Source organism: Cupressus sempervirens, chromosome 3 (assembly GCF_028749045.1).
Source record: "Cupressus sempervirens isolate cs-2001-9-10 chromosome 3, ASM2874904v1, whole genome shotgun sequence".
NCBI lineage: Eukaryota > Viridiplantae > Streptophyta > Pinopsida > Cupressales > Cupressaceae > Cupressus > Cupressus sempervirens.
In genome coordinates, this window is record NC_143120.1 from 22,073,441 (window position 1) to 22,094,093 (window position 20,653).

Below are 20,653 nucleotides of genomic sequence, written 5' to 3' on the forward strand. Positions count from 1 at the left end.
AAAACAAGAAAATCAACTAAGCAACCATCTCAATGTAGTGTTCTTCCTCTCCTGTCAGCACCTCAATGTCATAGTCTTCACGAGGTTTGTCCTGCATCAAATGCCCACTTCTTCAATGTCCAATACTCCACAGTGACACCAAATGATATTTCATTGTTCAGTACGGAATGACAAAATCAGCTTGTGAGTAGAAACATTTACATTAGTATTGAATTGGCGATTTGCTTCATCAATAACTTGCAAGAATCCTTTAAGCCTTCCCAAAACTGCCACTCAAGATTGGTTGATTCGTCAATTCAAAAAAACAATTATAACTAAAAAAAAATGAAAATTTCCAAATATTTCTGTAGCAAAGGTCCAATAATGTTCCTAAAATTTCAAAATAAACCTACAGACAAAGAGCCATTATAATAAACGAGAAGATTTTGCATATGAAAAATATACATTTGTAAGATCTAAAGAACAAAAAATGAACCATCTCAAACTTTGAGAACTCCTTGTTTTTGACTCGTAAGGGTTTTAGTGATGTTTGAATAATGTCACTATTTATTTTCCTATTTCCAGTCTCTTTCACACTAATTTAGTATCTTTCTGAACGAAGAATCAACAAAAACTCTTGCATCTTGAAGCATAAGTGTGAAAATTCTCTAATGTTCCCTTAATTTCATGCTGCCGTGCATCTGAATCCCACAAGCCAAATATTCCCGAAGAAACAAAAAGTATTTTCTATATCACATAACATATGAACACAAATGTAATTGTTTTCTATAGCATATCTGTAGGTCAGTAATAAATCATTAGTATATTTGATGCTAAAAGTTGTAAGAGGAGTTGGGGTAGTTAACATTGTAAGAGGAGTTGGGGTAGTTACCTGTTGCAAAGGGATGTGTCTGTTGGTTTACTTAACCAATGGGAATAATATGTAAGGACTGATCCATGTAATGAAAAGACGGATTTATATGGACTGTTTTGGAATCAATATAAGAAATCATCTCCTTCGCCTTGCATGATACTATGGTATTTCATCAGTTTTATATTGCATTTGATTCAGATTGTCGGTAGAGTAGATAAACTACTGGTTAAACGGTAGCTATGAACCAATCTACAATATCTATGGATGTCATATTTAGAGGATTGCATCTGATTCACAGAACTAATGCCATCTCTGAGAATGCAGTTTAGAATTGTCATGATTATTTTTCTGGAAAGTGTATTCACTGGCTAACCTTGTATGTATTGATGAAAACTTATGGTAGAATGATTTAACCTGTATAGGATTGATATTGTTGATGTATAACATCAATACAAGTAATAATCAAATTATGTTATGTGAATTCTGTTCATCAGACATATGCTTTTATATATATATGCACACACACACACACACACACGTTTGGATGATTAGTCATAACATACGTTTGGATGATTATCATAATACTTCTTAATATTATCGGCAGACATTGTGATGAGCATATTATCGGGGGGCCTTGTGTTTACCGCCGATCACATAAACTGCTGTATTGTTTACTGCCGATCACCTAAACAGACAGTTGACTCTACGGGGGCATGACCTTTCACATATATAAATATTAAGTGCAGATCAATGGGAAAGATAATCAATACACGGCATTACAGTCCCAGCGATCTGCATAATCACTTTGCAGGATAACTCTCAGCATTATTCATTGGAAGGTGATTTACATATTCTATCTGTATCATCAGCAATCTCCATTGTAAGACATTATATCTTTATCAACCCTCAGCACTAAAGGTTAAAGACTCGGCGAATCACCACTGGGAGAACAAACTCTGCATCTCTGATTCAGTGATTATTCAAGTAAGAATATCCATTATTGTCTATATCTGCAGTAGTAGTTTTATCTATCAAAGATCACTAAAACTAACATGGTATCAGAATCATTCTAATAAGAAAATCTATTACTCAAAATTAAAATCTAAAGTCTCAGATTTATAAAAGTTAAATTATATTTTTAAAATCAAAATTGTGAATCATGGAAGGCTAGAGGATAGACTTGAGGGAGCATCAAATTTTTCATCATGGAAAATTCGAGTCATGATAATATTAGGAGAAAAGAATTAGAGGAGTATATAGAATCAAACATATCCATGCCTGAAAATAACCCAGAGAAAGTAACATGAAAAAGACACAATAACAAGGCAATGAAAATTATAATAGATTCTGTAAAAGATCATATTCTTCCATCCATTTCCAGTCTCAAGATTGCATTTGAAATGTTCTCTAGTATCAAAGATACATTTGAAATCAACAATACTAGTCGATTATTAACCTTAAAACAAGATCTACTATATATAAAGATGAAAAATATAGAATCTATTACATCCTATTTTCTAAGGATTTATGAGTTAAAAGATCAACTTGCAACAATGGAAAATCGAGTTGATGACAAAGAACTTAGCATGATAGCATAAAGAGGACTTCCTCTATCTTGGAAAACATTTATTCGAGGTCTAAGCTCCTGCCCCGAGCTTCCTAAATTTGAATTACTTAAAAATGAATGCACACAAGAAAAATCAAGATTAGTTTCAAGAAGACTAAGTATAAATCAAGAGGGAGACATGCAAGCGCTTCATGCAAATTCAAACATAATAGGAGGGAAACTGACAAATCATATAAGAAACGTGACTGGTCGAGAGTTAGATGTTTCAAATGTGATAAAATTGGTCACTCTCATAACTTCTTCCCTGAATGAAAGAGAATTCAAGCTGATCTAGCAGAAATCAGAGAAGAGGAAGTAGAGAATGAAGAAAAAGAAAACTACGCTTTTTTGATGCAGGAGCATCCTGGGTTGCCTTGTTATCCTGCTCTTTTTTTTTTTTTTTTTTTTTTTGCTTCTTTTGCAGTTGGTGCCGAGTTACTGTAGCACTCTTCAGGTGCCGAGTTCCTGTTGCACTCTTCAGGTGCCGAGTTACTGTAGCACTCTTCAGGTGCCGAGTTACTGTAGCATTCCTTCAGGTGCCGAGTTACCCAGTGTATGCTGAGTGCCAATATTTGGATGTGATTTCTGCGAGCCGACTTGTGGGAATTATTTCATTTGCGACATTTAATTTTAAGATCTTTTCTTGGGATGAGTCCAGACCGTTGTTGGGTCAGCCTTCATCTTATGTAATGATTCTAGAATGATCTGTAAGCCGTTTGGCAAGTATAAATAGAGAGTTTAGGCTTAGAGCTAAGCAAGTTTTTAGAAGAAAAAAAGTTTTGAGGGAGCAAAACTGAAAGTGCGAATTTGCTGTTGGATCTTTGAATGTGAATGTATTGTAATTAGCCGTAACCCAGAAGGCCTCACAGCTGGGCATGTATGAAAATATTTTGATGAATCAATAAAAGTATTTTCCTCTTCTCCTCCTATGGTTGCTGTCCACTTGTGTTTGCTTCCGTTGTGTTAACTCTTGCAGGATGGTTTGGATAGCTGGGTAAGCCTTTGGCCCTGGTTTTTCATCCCTTCCTTGCGTCAGTTGGTACAGAGCTTGAGGTTTGTCCTTGTAGAGATTGGATCGTGTAGAACCCTGATTTGGATTTGGTTGTAGGGTGGCAGATCTGTGGATTTGACCTATAACTTGCAGAGGGTTACGATCTTGCAAGAACTTGATTTGTAAAGATGGTTTGTGGTAGAGGAAATAATGTTGATAATGTTATATTGGATCAGTTGAGACAAATTGCAGCCAGATTAGATGCTGTGGAGACAGCCCAGAGGAGAGGAGCACATCTTGATGATGTAAGTGATGATGAAGCAGTAGCACCAAACCATAATCCAGAACCTGAAGAAGACCAAGATGAAGCAAGATTGTTGAGAGTATTGTCTAGAGCGAATTCAAAGCCTGTTGTAGAAGTTGTTCCTTATGATGGAAAATTGGACACCAATGCTGTGTTGGATTGGATCTCTGATATGGAGAAGTTCTTTGAGTATGAAAACACTCCTGATAATAGAAAGGTGAAAATTGCAGTCACTAGGTTGAAAGGTCATGCATCACTATGGTGGGAGCACTTGCAAACTGATAGACAAAGGAGAGGAAAGAAGAAGATCAGAACTTGGCCAAAGATGGTGAACAAGGTAAAGAACAAATTCCTTCTTGATGATTACCAAGTTAGCTTGTTGAGAAAGATGCAAAATTTGAAACAAAAAGACATGACTGTGAAAGAATATACTGAGGAATTCTATAGATTAGACATCAGATCTGGACATGTGGATGATGATGTTGAGAAAATTGCAAGGTACATTAATGGATTGAGATCTGGAATACAAGATGAAATAAGTTTTGTGAAGCTGGAAAGTGTAGAAGAAGCATATCAATATGCCTTGAAAGTTGAGGAGATCTTGACAAAGAAGCATGAACAAAGACAGAGAGGTAGAGGTGGTAGATTCCAGAGAGGCAGAGGTAGATCTTATGGAGAAAGTGGTAGATCTAAAAGTTCTGTGTAGGATAAAGGCAGATCTAAATGGAAGAATGATGACAAAGGCAAGACTGAATAGAAAGGTGGTAATTCTTACCGAGGAGGCACTAATTCTTACCGAGGAAGAGGTAATTCTTATTCTAGAGGTGGATTTCATGGTAATTGTTTTAGATGTGGCAAAGAAGGGCATCGATCCTTTGAATGTAGATCTTTTGAAGATGGGCAGAATAATAAAAATGTTGTGATTCAAGAAGATGATGAGGGTTCACCAAGTGGACCTAAGGCTGGAAAAAATTTGATGGTTAGAAGAACCTTATGTAATAAGGCAGGTAATGAGGAACCTGTTCTAAGGAGAACTCTTTTCAAGACAAGATGTAATATGGCTGGAAAATGTTGTAAAGTGATCATTGACAGTGGAAGTTCTACAAATCTGGCATCAGAAGAGTTGGTTACAAAGTTGCAGTTGGAGAGGCTCAAACATCCCAAACCTTATCATGTTTCATGGATCAAAGATGAGCATAAGATATTGGTAAGTGAGCAATGCCTTGTGAAATTCAAAATTGGACATTATGTTGATGAAGTTTTGTGTGATATTATGCCTATGGATTGTTGTCATATTTTGTTGGGTAGACCTTGGCAATATGATAGATATGTTGTACATGATGGAAGATTGAATCAATATACTCTTTGGGTGAATGGGAAGAAACAAACATTGTTGCCTTTGATTGAAGTTCCAGATGAGGTTAATTGTACTGCTATAAAAATTTGCATGGTTAATGGGAAACAATTTGAAAAAGAAGTAAAAAAAGAATCAAGTTTGTTTTGCTATAATTCCAAGAAAACCAAGTTTTGTCAATGGAGACCGAGTGCCAGAAAACAATGTTAACCGAGTGCCAGTTAGTGGTGACCGAGTGACAGATGGTAGTATTGACCAAGTGCCAGGAGAAATTGCAGAGTTGCTGAATGAGTATAAAGGCATTATTGCTGAAGATATTCCTGATGGTTTACCTCCAGTAAGAAGTATAAGTCATTGTATGGACCTGATCCTTAAAGCTAGTTTACCAAACAAAGCACCATATAGATTGACACCTGTAGAGAATAAAGAACTTAACAAACAAGTGCATGAACTATTGCAGAAAAGTTTGATTAGAGAAAGCTTGAGTCCATGTCCTGTACCTGTTGTATTAGCACCTAAAAAAAATGGAGAATGGAGAATGTGTACTGATTCCAGAGCCATTAACAAGATAACAATGAAATATAGGTTTCCTATGCCAAGAATGGATGACATTATGGATTTTTTGAGTGGAGCAAAGTATTTTACCAAGATTGATTTGAAGAGTGGCTATCATCAGATTAGAATCAGAGAAGGTGATAAATGGAAGACTGCTTTCAAGACAAAAGATGGTTTGTATGAATGGTTGGTTATGCCTTTTGGTCTGACTAATGCACCTAGTACTTTCATGAGGTTGATGAATGAAGTTCTGAAAAGATTCTTGGGTAAGTTTGTGATCGTTTATTTGGTTGATATTCTGATATTCAGCAAGACTAAGGAAGAACATCTTGAGCATATTAGGAAAGTATTGCAGAGGTTGAAAGAGGAAAAGTTGTTGATTAATCTGAAAAAGTGTTCTTTTATACAAGAGGAGATTGTGTATTTGGGATTTGTGATTTCAGCTGATGGTTTGAAGATGGATCCTGAAAAGGTTAAAGCAATTTTGGAATGGCCTACACCTGAGAATGTGAGTGAGGTAAGATCATTTCATGGTTTGGTTAGTTTTTACAGAAAGTTTATAAAGAATTTCATTGTTGTTTGTAATGCTATGACTGAAACAATGAGGGGAGATAAAAAGGAATTCAAGTGGACGCATAGAGCTGATAAGAGTTTTGCGACTTTGAAACAAAAGGTTGTTGAATTACCTGTATTGGCTTTACCTAATTTCAACAAAGTATTTCAAGTTGAATGTGATGCAAGTGGTAATGCAATAGGAGCTGTATTAAGTCAAGAAGGTAAGCCTGTTGCTTTCTTTAGTAAAAAGTTGAATGATGCTAAAAGGAAATATTCTATGTATGATCAAGAATTCTATGCCATTGTTCAAGCATTGAAGAAATGGAGACACTATTTGATGCCTAAGGAATTTGTGTTGTATACTGATCATAAAGCTTTACAATACTTGGGAAGTCAACATAAATTGAATCAAAGACATATGAAATGGGTTGAGTATTTGCAAAGTTTTACATTTGTGATCAAGCATAAGAGTGGAGTTACTAACAAAGTTGTTGATGCATTGAGTAGAAGATGTTCTTTGTTGACTGAAATGAAGGTTGAAGTTCTTGGTTTTGATGAGATGAAAGAGTTATATGATGCTGATACTGATTTTTCTGAGGCGTGGAGAGTGCAGAGCACCAAATCTGACAGATAACATAAATAAGTATGATGAGTATTTCATTCAAGAAGGTATGTTGTTCAAAGGTATTCAGTTGTGTATTCCTAGAAGTCCTATGAGGTTGAATTTGATTAAGGAAAAGCATAATGGTGGATTAGCTGGATATTTTGGAATTGATAAAAGTTAAAACATTGAGTTTGCTGAAAGAGAAATATTATTGGCCACAAATGTATAAGGATGTTCAGAAATTTGTAAAGAGCTGTGGAGTTTGTCAAGTTGCAAAGGGAGTGAGTCAAAATACTGGTTTGTATACACCTATTACTGTTCCTGAGAAACCTTGGACTGATATCAGTATGGATTTTGTTCTTGGATTGCCTAAAACGGTGAAGGGGTATGATTCCATATTTGTTGTAGTGGATAGATTTTCTAAGATGGCTCATTTCATACCATGTAAGAAGACATCAGATGTAGAGCATGTTGCTGAACTTTTCTTTAAAGAGATTGTGAGATTGCATGGATTACCAAGAAGCATTATTTCAGCTAGAGACAGTAAGTTCGTTGATTATTTTTGGAAGAAGATGGGTACTGAATTGAAGTTTAGTTCTACATTCCATCCACAAACAGATGGATAGACAGAGGTTGTGAATAGAAGCTTGGGTAATTTGCTGAGATGTTTAGTTGGGAATAAACCGAGCAATTGGGAGATGGTATTGGCACAAGCTGAATTTGCATATAACAATTCTGTGAATAGCAGTACAGGGAAGACACCTTTTGAGATTGTTACTGGAATGCATCCTAGAGGTATATTAGATTTGAGAGATGTTGTTGGTGAAGAAAAGAAAAGCGATGGGGGAGAAGAATTTGCTGACTTTATGGAGTCCTTGCATAAAGAAGTGAAGTTGAGGTTGGAACAAAGTAATCAGAAGTATAAGGAGAATGCTGATCAGTCTAGAAGACACCACAATTTTCAAGTTGGTGATGAGGTGATGGTTCATTTAAAGAAAGGAAGATTCCCAGTTGGAACATATAGCAAGCTGAAGATGAAAAAATTTGGACCTTGTAAGATCCTGAAGAAGTTTGACAGTGGTAATGCTTATGAAGTTGAGTTACTTAATGACATGGATATATCTCCTATATTTAACATTGCTGATTTGTATAAGTATCATGAGTCAGAGGATGAAGTTGTTATACCAAATGATTATCCTAAGAAACAGATTGAGGAAGTTGAACAGATATTGGATCAGAGAGTTGGCAAGAGTACAAGAGGAAAAGATTACTATGAATATTTGGTGAAGTTGAAGAACAGACCTATTGAAGATGCTTCATGGATTTTTCAATTTGAATTGGATTCAGCTCAGGTTGGGACATCTCAATGATTTAGGAGAATCATTTATTCCAACTCCGGTTGTCTGATGCAGGAGCATCCTGGGTTGCCTTGTCATCCTGCTCTTTTTTTTTTTTTTTTTTGCTTCTTTTGCAGTTGGTGCCGAGTTCAGGTGCCAAGTTACTGTAGCACTCTTTAGGTGTCGAGTTACTGTAGCACTCTTCAAGTGCCGAGTTACTATAGCACTCTTCAGGTGCCGAGTTACTGTAGCACTCTTCAGGTGCCGAGTTCCTGTCGCACTCTTTAGGTGCCAAGTTACTGTAGCACTCTTCAGGTGCCGAGTTCCTATCGCAACTCTTCAGGTGCCGAGTTCCTGTCGCAACTCTTCAGGTGCCGAGTTACTGTAGCACTCTTCAGGTGCCGAGTTCCTGTCGCACTCTTTAGGTGTCAAGTTACTGTAGCACTCTTCAGGTGTCGAGTTACTATAGCATTCCTTCAGGTGCCGAGTCACCCAGTGTATGCCGAGTGCCAGTATTTGGACGTGATTTCTACGAGCCGACTTGCGGGAATTATTTCATTTGCGACATTTAATTTAGGATCTTTTCTTGGGATGAGTCCAGACCGTTGTTGGGTCGGCCTTCATCTTATGTAATGATTCTAGAATGATCTGTAAGCCGTTTCGCAAGTATAAATAGAGAGTTTAGGCTTAGAGCTAAGCAAGTTTTTAGAAGAAAAAAAGTTTAGAGGGAGCAGAACTGAAAGTGTGAATTTGCTGTTGGATCTTTGAATGTGAATGTATTATAATTGGCCGTAACCCAGAAGGCCTCACAGCTGGGCATGTATGAAGATATTTTGATGAATCAATAAAAGCATTTTCCTCTTCTCCTCCTTTGGTTGCTATCCACTTGTATTTGCTTCCGTTGTGTTAACTCTTGCAAGATGGTTTCGATAGCTGGGTGAGCCTTTGGCCCTGGTTATTCATCCCTTCCCTGCGTCAATTTTACTTAGCTCTTTCAGGTGAATTAAACTCAAACAACAACACTTAGATCATAGACAGTGGAGCATCTCGACACATAACCGGTTCTAGAGACAAACTTGAAACCTTCTCAAAACACTCCTCAGAAGAAGTTACCATTAGAGATAACTCCACTCATCCTATCAAAGGTATTGGTTCCTATTCAATTTATTTAAATTCAGGAATTACTCTCCAACTCAAAAATGTTTTATATATACCTGGAATAAAAAGAAATCTAGTCTCTATTTTTAGTCTTGTTGATCAAGGATTCAGAATCACTTTTCAAGAGGACAAAGTTCTATCTTGGCCAAAGAACTCTAATATCAAGAAAGCCATTTCTATTGGATTTAGAGACAGCAGTCTATATAAACTGTGTAATAATCAAAACTTAGCTCTAAGTCTTGCAACATCAAACTCTACCGAATTTGGCATAGGAGGCTAGGTCACCTTCACTATCGTGCATTATCATCTATAGGAAAAATTGTAAAAAGTTTACCTAGTCTCAAAATTGATCACGTAAGCATTTGCAAAGGATGTGCTCTAGGTAAAAACACAAAGCGATCATTTCCTAAAAGTGTTCATAAATCAAAATCCATTCTTGAACTGATTCACACTAACCTTTGTGGCCCTCTGTTTGTACCTTCTCTTAACGGGTGCTTCTTTTATGTAATTTTTATTAATGATTACTCTAGAAGAAGTTGGATCTACTTTCTAAAATAGAAAGAATCAACTTAAGTATTATCAGCATTCAAAGAATTCAAAGCCCTAGTTGAAAATCAGTCAGGACAAAAAATAAAAACACCAAGATCAGATAATGGAGGTGAATACATCTCCGAAATTTTGAAAAACTTTTGCATTGTTGTTGGGATTAAAAGGGAGTTTTCTGTACCATTTAATCCTCAATAGAATAGAGTTGCAGAACATAAAAATAGATCAATTGTTGAATCAGCTAGAGCAATGATGCACGATCAATATCTTCGTACTTCCTTTTGGGCTGAAGCATCTAAAACTGTAGTCTACATTCAAAACAGATGTCCACACTCAGTATTAGAGAACACAACTCCTAAATAAGTATTTACGAGTATTAAACCAGATCTAAGTCATCTAAGAATATTTGGATGTCCTATTTATATCCACATTCCTAAAGAGAAAAGAACAAAACTAGAACCATCCAGAAAGAAGGGGATACTCATTGGATACAATTTAACAACCAAAGACTACAGGGTCTTTATTCTAGGTCAAAGAACAATTGAGATTAGTAGAGATGTGAAATTTGAAGAAGATAATTGCCTTTAATATTTCTAGAAATAGTGATGAATCTATTACTAAATCTATTCGTGAAGTAGATGAAAATCACCAAGCAGAAATTGAGAGGGAGAATGATATTGAACCATCTTCTACCACTACATATAATCATGAAGATTCTGAAAATATTAACAATAAAAAGAGGCTGCATTGGGCTAGGAAAATGATAGAAGAAAATCAAGTTGAATCTAATGAAGTGATTTGAGAAAGTAAAAGAACAAGAAATCAGTCATGTTATGTTGCATTACTAACTGAACTTATAAAAATAGAACTATCAAATGTTAAAGAAGCACTATCAAGTCAATCTTGGAAAGAAGCAATGATTGAAAAATATAATTCCATACTAAAAAATGATGTACGGCATGTTGTACCAAGTTCTAATAACAAATCAGTTGTTTCTTCTAAATAATTGTTTAAAATTAAGCATGCATTTGATGGTAGCATTGAAAAGTACAAAGCCAGATTTGTAGCACAATGTTTCTCACAGAAATAAGGCATCGATTATAAAGAAACATTTGCACCAGTTGCCAGATACACTTCAGTTAGAACCATCTTGGCTATCGCAACATCTAAAGGATGGAAAGTTCATCAAATGGATGTCAAAACAGCATTTCTAAATGGCAAAATTGAAGAAGTTTATATCGAGCAACAAGAAGGATTCTGCACTCATGACAGAAAAATTACGTTTGTAAATTAAAGAAAGCACTATATGGTCTCAAGCAGGTTCCCAGAGCATGGCATGAAAGGATCGACAACTATCTAATGAAGTTGGGATATTCTAAAAATGAAGTTGATCCTAACTTATACTTCAAAATAGATGGTGATGATATGATTATTCTTGTGTTATATGTTGATGATTTATTGATAACAAGTGAAGAACATCTCGTAAAAAAATGCAAACAAGAACTCACAGCAGAGTTTGATATGAAGGATTTAGATCTTCTACATTATTTCCTTGGCTTGGAAGTCTGGCAAAAGGGTAACTACATTTTTCTGAATCAAGGAAAATGTACAGTTGGTATTTTAACAAAGTTTGGAATGATGGAATGTAAACCAGCTTCTACTCCTATGGAAGTCAATCTACACTTGTTGAAGTATGATATGATCAAATCAGAATCTACAAATTCTACTTACTATAGGCAGATCATTGGATCTTTAATGTATTTGGTGAATACTCGTCCTGATATATGTTATGCAACTAACACCTTGAGTCAGTTTATGTGTGCACCAAAGAAGATACATTTACATGCAGCTAAATACATTTTGAGATATCTAAAAGGTACTATTGGCATGGGAATCAGTAGACATCAACCTTCATGGATATTCTCATTCCGATTGGACAGGCAGCCCTACTAAACATAAGAGTACTTCTGGATGTTGCTTCACTCTAGGATCTAGAATGATTTCTTGGTTCCGCAGAAAACAGCCTTCAGTTGCATTAAGTTCTACCGAAGCATAATACATTGCCTCTTCCTTGAGTGCTAGAGAAGCAGTATGGCTACGAAAGTTGTTAGTAGATTTGTTCAAAAGACCTTTGAAGCCCATTGTGATAATCAAAGTTGTATCAACCTTTCAGCTAATCCAGTTTTCCACAATCATTCCAAACATATTGAAATTCCTTACCACTACATTAGAGGTAGGGTGGATCAAGAAGTCATTCAACTGGAGTACATCAGTACTTATGAGCAAACAACAGATATTTTTACGAAGCCTCTTGCTAAAGTGAAGTTGAAATACTTTAGAGAAAAACTTGGTATGATTAAATTGTAATATTGAATATTGAATTTAAATTTTCAATTCATGTGGGTTTATGTTTCTATTGTTGTTTAGTTGCATCAGATATGTAATGAAAGGTGATGATCTTTCATGGACATATATATTCAAAAGGTAATCATTTGTAAGGTGACGATCTTGCAAATGATAGGCCTGTTATCATGGAAATCTCTAGATATTGTTTCAGACAATAAGAGATCATTGATAACGAATCCATTATGATAACTCTAGATATTGTTTCGGACGATTAGAGATCATAATATATGTTATGATAGTGTTCATAGTATGGTGATTTTAATTATTTGACTAGTCACTCTTTTAGAGTGTTAGATCAGATAATGTATTCAAATATTCTATTCTGAAATCTATTAAAAGGGTGTATTACTTCTCCCTTGGTAAGAGGGAGTGTTGATGTATAGCATCAGTAGAAGTAATGATAAAATTATGTTATGTGAATCATGTTCATCAGATGTATGCTTACACACACACACACACACACACACACATTTGGATGATTAAACATAACATACGTTTGGATGATTATCATAATATACTTCTTAATATTATCGGCAGAAATTGTGATGAGCATATTATCGGGGGGCCTTGTGTTCACTTCTGATCACATAAACTGCTGTATTGTTATTGTTTACCTAAACTAACAGTTGGTTAGTTATGCCTCCGTAGAGGCATGACCCTACGTGGCCAAAGGCCACAGAGTCATGACTCTACAGGGGCATGACCTTTCACATATATAAATATGAGTGCAGATCGATGGGAAAGATAATCAATACACAGCATTACAGTCCCAGCGATCTGCATAATCACTTTGCAGGATAACTCTCAGCATTATTCATTGGAAGGTGATTTACATATTCTATCTGCATCATCAGCAATCTCTATTGTAAGACATTATAACTTTAGCAACCCTCAGCACTAAAGGTTAAAGACTCAGCGAATCACCATTGGGAGAACAAACTCTGCATCTTTGGTTCAGTGATTATTCAAGTAAGAATATCCATTATTGTCTATATCTGCAGTAGTAGTTTTATCTATCAGAGATCACTAAAACTAACAGATATCATTATTCTGTAAGACTGCATCAGTATCTCAGAGATACTAGAAACTTTGTTTCAATATATATATATTCATAATTTGAAATTAGTGTATCTGCTGTTTGAAATCAATTGAGGCACCATTTTTGTGGGCTAGGTTTTTCACCCTCAAGTGGAGGGTTTTCTCAAGATAAGCTTTTATTGCTCATGTCATTTATGTGGTTGAGTTTCTGATCTTTGCATTCATGTATTCTGGTTCAAAATTTAGCATTTTTGCCACCCAATTTTGAGAACCTCTTGTATATCTTTATAAATAGCTTTAATCTCTGCTAACTTATTATTTTCATGTCCCAATTCCTCAGAAAAGAAGGCTGCAGATTTATCTGAATATTTACCAATGCCTCCCATACTAACCTAACTGGAGCTTGAAGCACCATCAGTATTCATCTTACTGTATCCAAAAGGAGAAGCTGTCCAAGATCTCTCCAATTTATTTTTCTCTCTCAATCTAAAAGCAACCCGTCATGTCCCCTTCCCTGTTTTAACACAAAGTACGCCCCACTTAGCCCAATGATGCATCCCGATAGGCTAGAGTGGTATGTTGAGGGATGTCATGAGGGACCCAAAGACTATTTGTTGACCAAAATGTAAGGTTGTCGTTACCTAGTATGGCCCCACAAGCACTTGGATTGATGTATTCTTGATTAAAAGATCTGTGGTGGTTGTGGCTTTTGTGGTGACATGGCCTGCTTTTTCCAGTTGGATGACACACCTATCTTTAACACGCCATCTCTGCTATTATTGGAGATTCTATGCGACACCATTCCAATCTTGTCGTGCATGTTAAGGGTGGTGTAATGGCTCTGCAAGTGTGGAAGGTATCTAGAGGCTAGCTGCAGCTTTCGGGACGGGATACGAAAATTATGGAGAAGCAAAAACTGATCAGTTTCTGAGACCATCAAGAGGAAAATAATCATCACTGGTTGGATCAACTGGATGATATCCCAGTTGATGTTACAAGTAGTGCCCGAGAAGAGCCATTGTCATGGTTGAGCATTGTGTACACGGAGAAAAGAGAAAAACCTATTATCATGGCAGACTGGGCATCATTGTATTTGCATTTTCCTAAGGACAAAATCCTGATAGGAAGAGAGGGAAGCTGGGCCGTAACCCCAGATTCAAACTGATTCAAATTTGCTATAACATGGGACTAAGATACTGAAGAACCAAACTCGGTAGTCTTCTGCTTGTTGGTAAGTGCTGTGGCGATTGGTGTCGAGAGGAGAGATTTGTAGGTGCGACAACATCCAAAACAGGGATAACGGCAGTTCTGAGATCTTCATTGCCTAATCATGTCTACTCCAGCCAAGGTGGAAAAGGCCACATAATCACAGGTTTTTAGGGCTATTCTTCTTTAATATTATTTCTGGTATACACTTGTGAGTTGTTTGAAGCTTAAGATTAGACTAAAATGAACCTTTCTGATGAATGTAATGTCTCAAAGGATTAATATTTGGAGAACTTTCACTTCCTGCTAATTACTGTTGAATAAATGGTCGTCTTATTCTTTAAAGGTTAGCAATAGTTCTGGTCATTCTATATATTAACAGAAAGCATTATAGCATACCACCTGAATACTCAAACCCCAGATTCCTTTATAGCAGTTAAATAGAAGATTAAATAATTTGTAGTCAACACAGTCATTGTTCAAGTCCTGGGTTGCGAAGAGAGTTGTTTACACACATGCTCTTCCAGAGTTGAAGTTTGAAGTAGACAAATCTTGTGCTTAATAGATTCAGCTATATTTATTTCGATCTTCTCACAAACATAATTGATATGAATAAGTAGGAGATTTTCCATGACAAGTCAAATTGTGATATTGCTATCAGTGTTCAACTATTCGATTTTCAAGTCAAACTCACTGACCCATTTTTCATGAGTACTGGTTCACAAGACCTCATCTATCATGAGATCACCTAAATGCAATGAGTGATAAGTGTTCCATTTGTTCTCATGAGAGATGGGTTAATGAGTTTGACTCAGAAACTACATGGTTAAATCTTGATAGCAAAATCACAATAATTGATATCCCTACTATCTTGTATTCAATTGATGATGGCTAGAGATTATTTTGAAGGATGATCTCACGTGTCATAGCACAGATGAACTTGCAATTGTTGACCTCATCACAATGAGGAAGGAAGAAGCAAAAATGGAGGAAATATAGCTGATTTTTTCTGAAATAGACATTATGGCAAGAGGTTTGAACAGTTTGCTTTATTCATTCTACTTCCTGCCACACATATGATACCTATAAGGCTATATGTGTTGCTCAATGATGTTAAAAAGGATTGTTCCATGTGCAATGGAGCCCATACTTGATTTGGACTATGGCTGGCCTAAGATCCTGGCATAACACACACTTTAAATTTCTCAAATAGATATCAATAGAGCTTGCACCGAAAGGAGGTGCAATGCTTATGCAGATTGAAATTTATATAGAATGTCCTATAAATTTGATCAAGGGGCTAAAGTTGAATTTATGAGTATTTTATTACAAAATGATACAAATTCAAAAGTGTGTACTAATCATTAATTAATTATATACAAATCATGATACAACATTGGGTCTTGACATGAGTCATTGTAGCAATCTTGCATGTCATAGCCATCGAAATTTGTAATGTAAATCAACTAAAAGAAATATAATTCAGATGAGTCAATTAAATCTCTCTTTGTATTTGGTTATAATTGTCAAGTGTCGACCTAATTGTGGTTTAATCGAAAGGTATGATAAACACTCGAACTTAGGGTTATTTTGTAAGAAATAGAATGATTAGTTGCAAATATAACTTTTTGTAGTTTCTTTTTTTTCCATTTCAATTGGTGGGTTCTATGAAAGGCAATAGACTAGCAGCATTATATAGAATGTCTTCTATATTTGATCAAGGGTTTACAATTGAAGTTATAAGTATTTTATTAAAAACTGATACAACATCAAAAGTACGGACTAATCGTAATTAATTATATACAAACCATTATACAACATTAGGTGGTGATTCTTGACATGAGTCATTGTAGAAAATCTTGGGAGTCATATCCATTATGTTATTCAAAGTAACGTAAATCGCTTATAAGAAATATGATTCAGACGAGTCAAACAAAATCTCATTTTGTAGTTGGTTATGATTGTCAAATGTCCACCTAGTTTTGGTATAAGTGAAAATTTGAAAGGAATGATCCACAACTGAATTTAGGGTTATTTTAAGAGAATTGGAATGACTGGTTGTGACATTAACTTTTTAACCCTTTCCTTTTTCCTTTTCAATTGGTGAATGCAAGGAAAGGCAATGGACTAATCTTGGGCAACATTCTTGAGTTTTGTTAACATTATTTTGATATCAATGCAATTCATAATTTTTACACAACCTTACAACATGTTTGTGAGAGTTATGCATCTTATTAGTGGGATTGGTGGCTTTAACCATCTTTTGAAGACTTTACAAGACTTGTCAAACTCCCAAGTCCTTGAGCTACCCAATGAAGTTTAGTATTCTCCGATCCATGTTTCCAATTCTTTTTTCTGTTTTTTCTCAATATTCACCTCAAAAATCATAGCTTCTTGTGATTTGCGTTGACTCGTAGTGCTCATCTGCAAAAGTTCTAGGAGAATCATCATGTTGTCTGTTTTGGGGCGTAGTGCACATTTGCAAAAGAGTTTTGTGATTTTCCTCAAAATTGTAGTTTTAGTTGCATCTCCATATCTCTAGCTACAAGTAGTACCATTGTTACCCAACATCTGATTGGATAGTTTCTTAGTGTTGATGTTTTGTAGCTTCACTCGGATAAATTATATATATATATATATATATATATATATATATATATATATATAATAAGATTGTAATTATGTTAACAAACAGACATGTCCCACGAAGGGATGTGTTTATTCTTTACTCATGTAATAATATATATATAAGAGGTCACTGCCATTCGGAGAACACATACCAAATACATGGCAGTGCTTAGTACATTTGCAGCGATCTTAGAAAATCAACATGGTATCAGAGCCAAGTTGCAAATGCAAATGTACAAATAGAGACCACTAAATGAATCATCTTCATGTATGATGGAAGAATCATCGTTGGTAAAAACAAGATTATCTCTGCAAGCAATTTCCAGTCCAAATAGAAAGTAGTTGAAACCATTGCAGCTTTGAGAAAATGCGGAGAAACGTAAGGAAGGCCAACAAGGGCTCAATCATTACTTTCATCATCTTGAGACCATATCAAATGGTCCAAAAACAGTGTTATTATTGTAGCATTATAATTTCGATGCTTATGCATTGGAAGTACTCATGAATGACAACATACATTGATAGATATAACATTTTTAAAAATTAACACAAAAACATGGTTTTAGTATCATTGGCAGAACATATGTCATCACCAAAAGTTTAGATTGTCTTCCTGAATAATGATGTGTCTCTAATGAATGGACTCGTCTGGCCTTTTTCTGTGTGAAGAAAGCTAAAAATATTGGGAGGTCTTGCTGAATGAGACAAGTCCCATCAAATAGAGATTTTGAAACCTATTTTAAAATTGTGTCTCAACAAAATCATTTGTTATATGTGACATTTATTATAACTCATATTCTTTTATCGAGGGAAGAATCTAAAACTTTTAAAAGGTTGTCATGATTGAGAATCTGTGGCTTCAACACTAGTTTTCCAAAGTTGTTCCCAGTCAGACTCCTCTTATTCGGCCAAGACGGAACTTCGAATGAATGTCTCATTCTTAGTATCAATCGAATGCTTAAATACAAAACGATAGCTGGCAGATGAAAGTTATGTGTCCTCCTGATTTGATTAGAAGCTTTGGTCAGATGTTTCCTATTCCAAGCCATTAGTGTCAAGTGCCTGAAAAGTTTTTCTGCTGAAAATTAATACAGAAAGGGGGATTTTCTTATTTTCTTACTCAGACTCTTAAGAACAGGCTCTCATATGTTCGGCTTGAATCTATCCAATAAGAAATATGAGTTTTGTTGTAAATAAGAACATATCTGACTGGTGGAAATTAATCATGATGTACAAGAATAAGAGGAAGTTCTTGAGTTGGTATCAAACACCTCTTCAATACGATGGTCCTTCTAGTTTCATTCAATGCCGAGATTCAGTAAAATTGAGACTGAGATTACATTGACACTTCATGTTGTTTTATTATATACATGTCAAACATCTGGAGTTGTTAGCAAACCGAGATCTTGATAATTAGCTACTATCTTGGGATTTCAAAACAAAATTAGAGTATAGAGAGGACTATAAAGGAACAAATTTCTCAACGAAAACGCCAGCGACAATAGACAGCTGGATAGGTTGACACCCCAACATGAATTGAAATTCAATATAAGGAATTCCAAGCAGATGAAGGGTCAGTGAGAAGGAACAAACCTTCCGTATGTAGGAGGTAAGATGTTTGTCAATGTGTTCTATTTTTTATGAATGTGAGTACTAATTACTATTTGATAATATGTTATATATATATATATATATATATATTCCAAGCAGATGAAGGGTCGGCGAGAAGGAACAAACCTTCAGTATGTAGGAGGTAAGATGTTGGTCAATGCATTCTATTTTTTATGAATGTGAGTACTAATTACTATTTGATAATATGTTTTATATATATATATATATATATATATATATATATATATATATATATATATATATATATATATATATATATATATATTTACAGTTATATATGATTAAACTAAATAATGAATAAATTTATCATTATGATCATGTGTTATCACTCAAACTCTTTTGTGTTGATTTATGGATAGCATGAAGATTAAGTAAATCCCTTGTGTGGGGTATGAGAGATATTAAGATATCCCTATGAAATCATTAATGTAATAAACAATTGTTTTCAATTACAATTATAATGTCAAGGAATGAATGATTAAATAAAAGGATATCTATGTGCAGATAAATAATTATTATCCTTAAGTATTTTATTTATTTAATTGCTATTGGTATTTCCATTATAAGAACTATTTGCCTTGATCTTTTCTGAGAATGTTCTTACAAGAAAAAGAGGAAGATTGAGACTCAGACGGAGGTTGATATTTCAGACAACCTTGAAGAGAGGGAGCAAATAGATGATATGATTCAGTCAACGTTCGATAATCTTGATCATATTGATTAAGAGGGAGTAACTTATGTTGTGATGACTCTCCATGATCCAATAAATTCTAGCAGAAAAGAGGACAATGATTCATGAATATGTCTCTTGACTATGTGATTTTAATGGGCCTACCCTCTATGTATATCATGAGGAAGTGACGACTTCCAAATGATGTCACTTGTATTTGCAGAAGTTATTGTAGAGTGACGATCTTACAATAACTTGTATTATGAGATCAAACAAATTGAGTATATAGTGAATGTCTTGCATCTCAACATTTGGGAAGCCATTACTCAAAGAGTACTTGGTGAATATCATTGATATTCTGGGAGGCCGATACTCTTGATATCAAATGTAATATCAAACCTTGTTTGAGTAATTGGTGAATATCTTATGATTTCTAAGAGACCAATACTCGTGATGTCAAATGTGATATCACGCCTTATTTGAGTACTTGGTGAATATCGGATGTCGATATTCTAAGAGGCCAATATTCTTGATATCAAATGTGATATCAAAACCTTTTGAGTACTTGGTGAATATCTTTGATATTCTGGGAGGCCAATACTCATAATATCAACTGTGATATCAAAATGATAGATATCATTTGATCAAAGATATATTTTTGCCATATCTAAAATTACCAATGGTTTAATATATGTCCTGTGTTTATCCTCCCTAGCTAAGAGGGAGTGTTGATGTGTTGTAACTTCACTCGGATAAATTGTAGCATATATATATATATATATATATATATATATAATTAATAAGATTGTAATTATGTTAACGAACAGACATGTCCCTAAAGGGGCATGTCTATTCTTTACTCATGTAATAATATATATAAGAGGTCACTGCCATTTGGAAAACACATACCAAATACATGGCAGTGCTTAGTACATTTGCAGCAATCTTAAAAAATCAACACTTAGTCATTAAAAAATTTGCAGACACAAAGACTCAACAATAATAGAATGTTCTAAAAAAATTGTGACCAAAAGATAGTAGTTAAACAATGACCATTAAGGGAGGGTATTACAATATCGTAATGTTTCTTTAAAGGTCATCTTAGTTAGTTTTAGTTTATTAGATAGTTTCTATTTTTGTCTTTAGTTCACAATTGTTTCTTTTGGAAACATCGTCTTTGTAAATCTATATAAGAAACTTTCATCTCCTT

General features: G+C 34.9%; 1 protein-coding gene across 7 annotated transcripts in view; it reads right to left on the bottom strand.

Annotated features, from left to right (window-relative positions):
• Positions 1-20,653, bottom strand: part of LOC149564558 (uncharacterized) — a 51,936-nt gene that overhangs the window by 589 nt on the left and 30,694 nt on the right. For all 7 annotated transcript variants that reach the window (XM_089818108.1, XM_089818107.1, XM_089818106.1 and 4 more), the window contains exons 4-5: positions 202-266; positions 26-91 (exon numbers count right to left, since the gene is read on the bottom strand). In XM_089818108.1, coding sequence (XP_089674234.1) covers positions 26-91; positions 202-266 — 131 coding nt within the window. The remainder of the gene's footprint in view (positions 1-25; positions 92-201; positions 267-20,653) is intronic.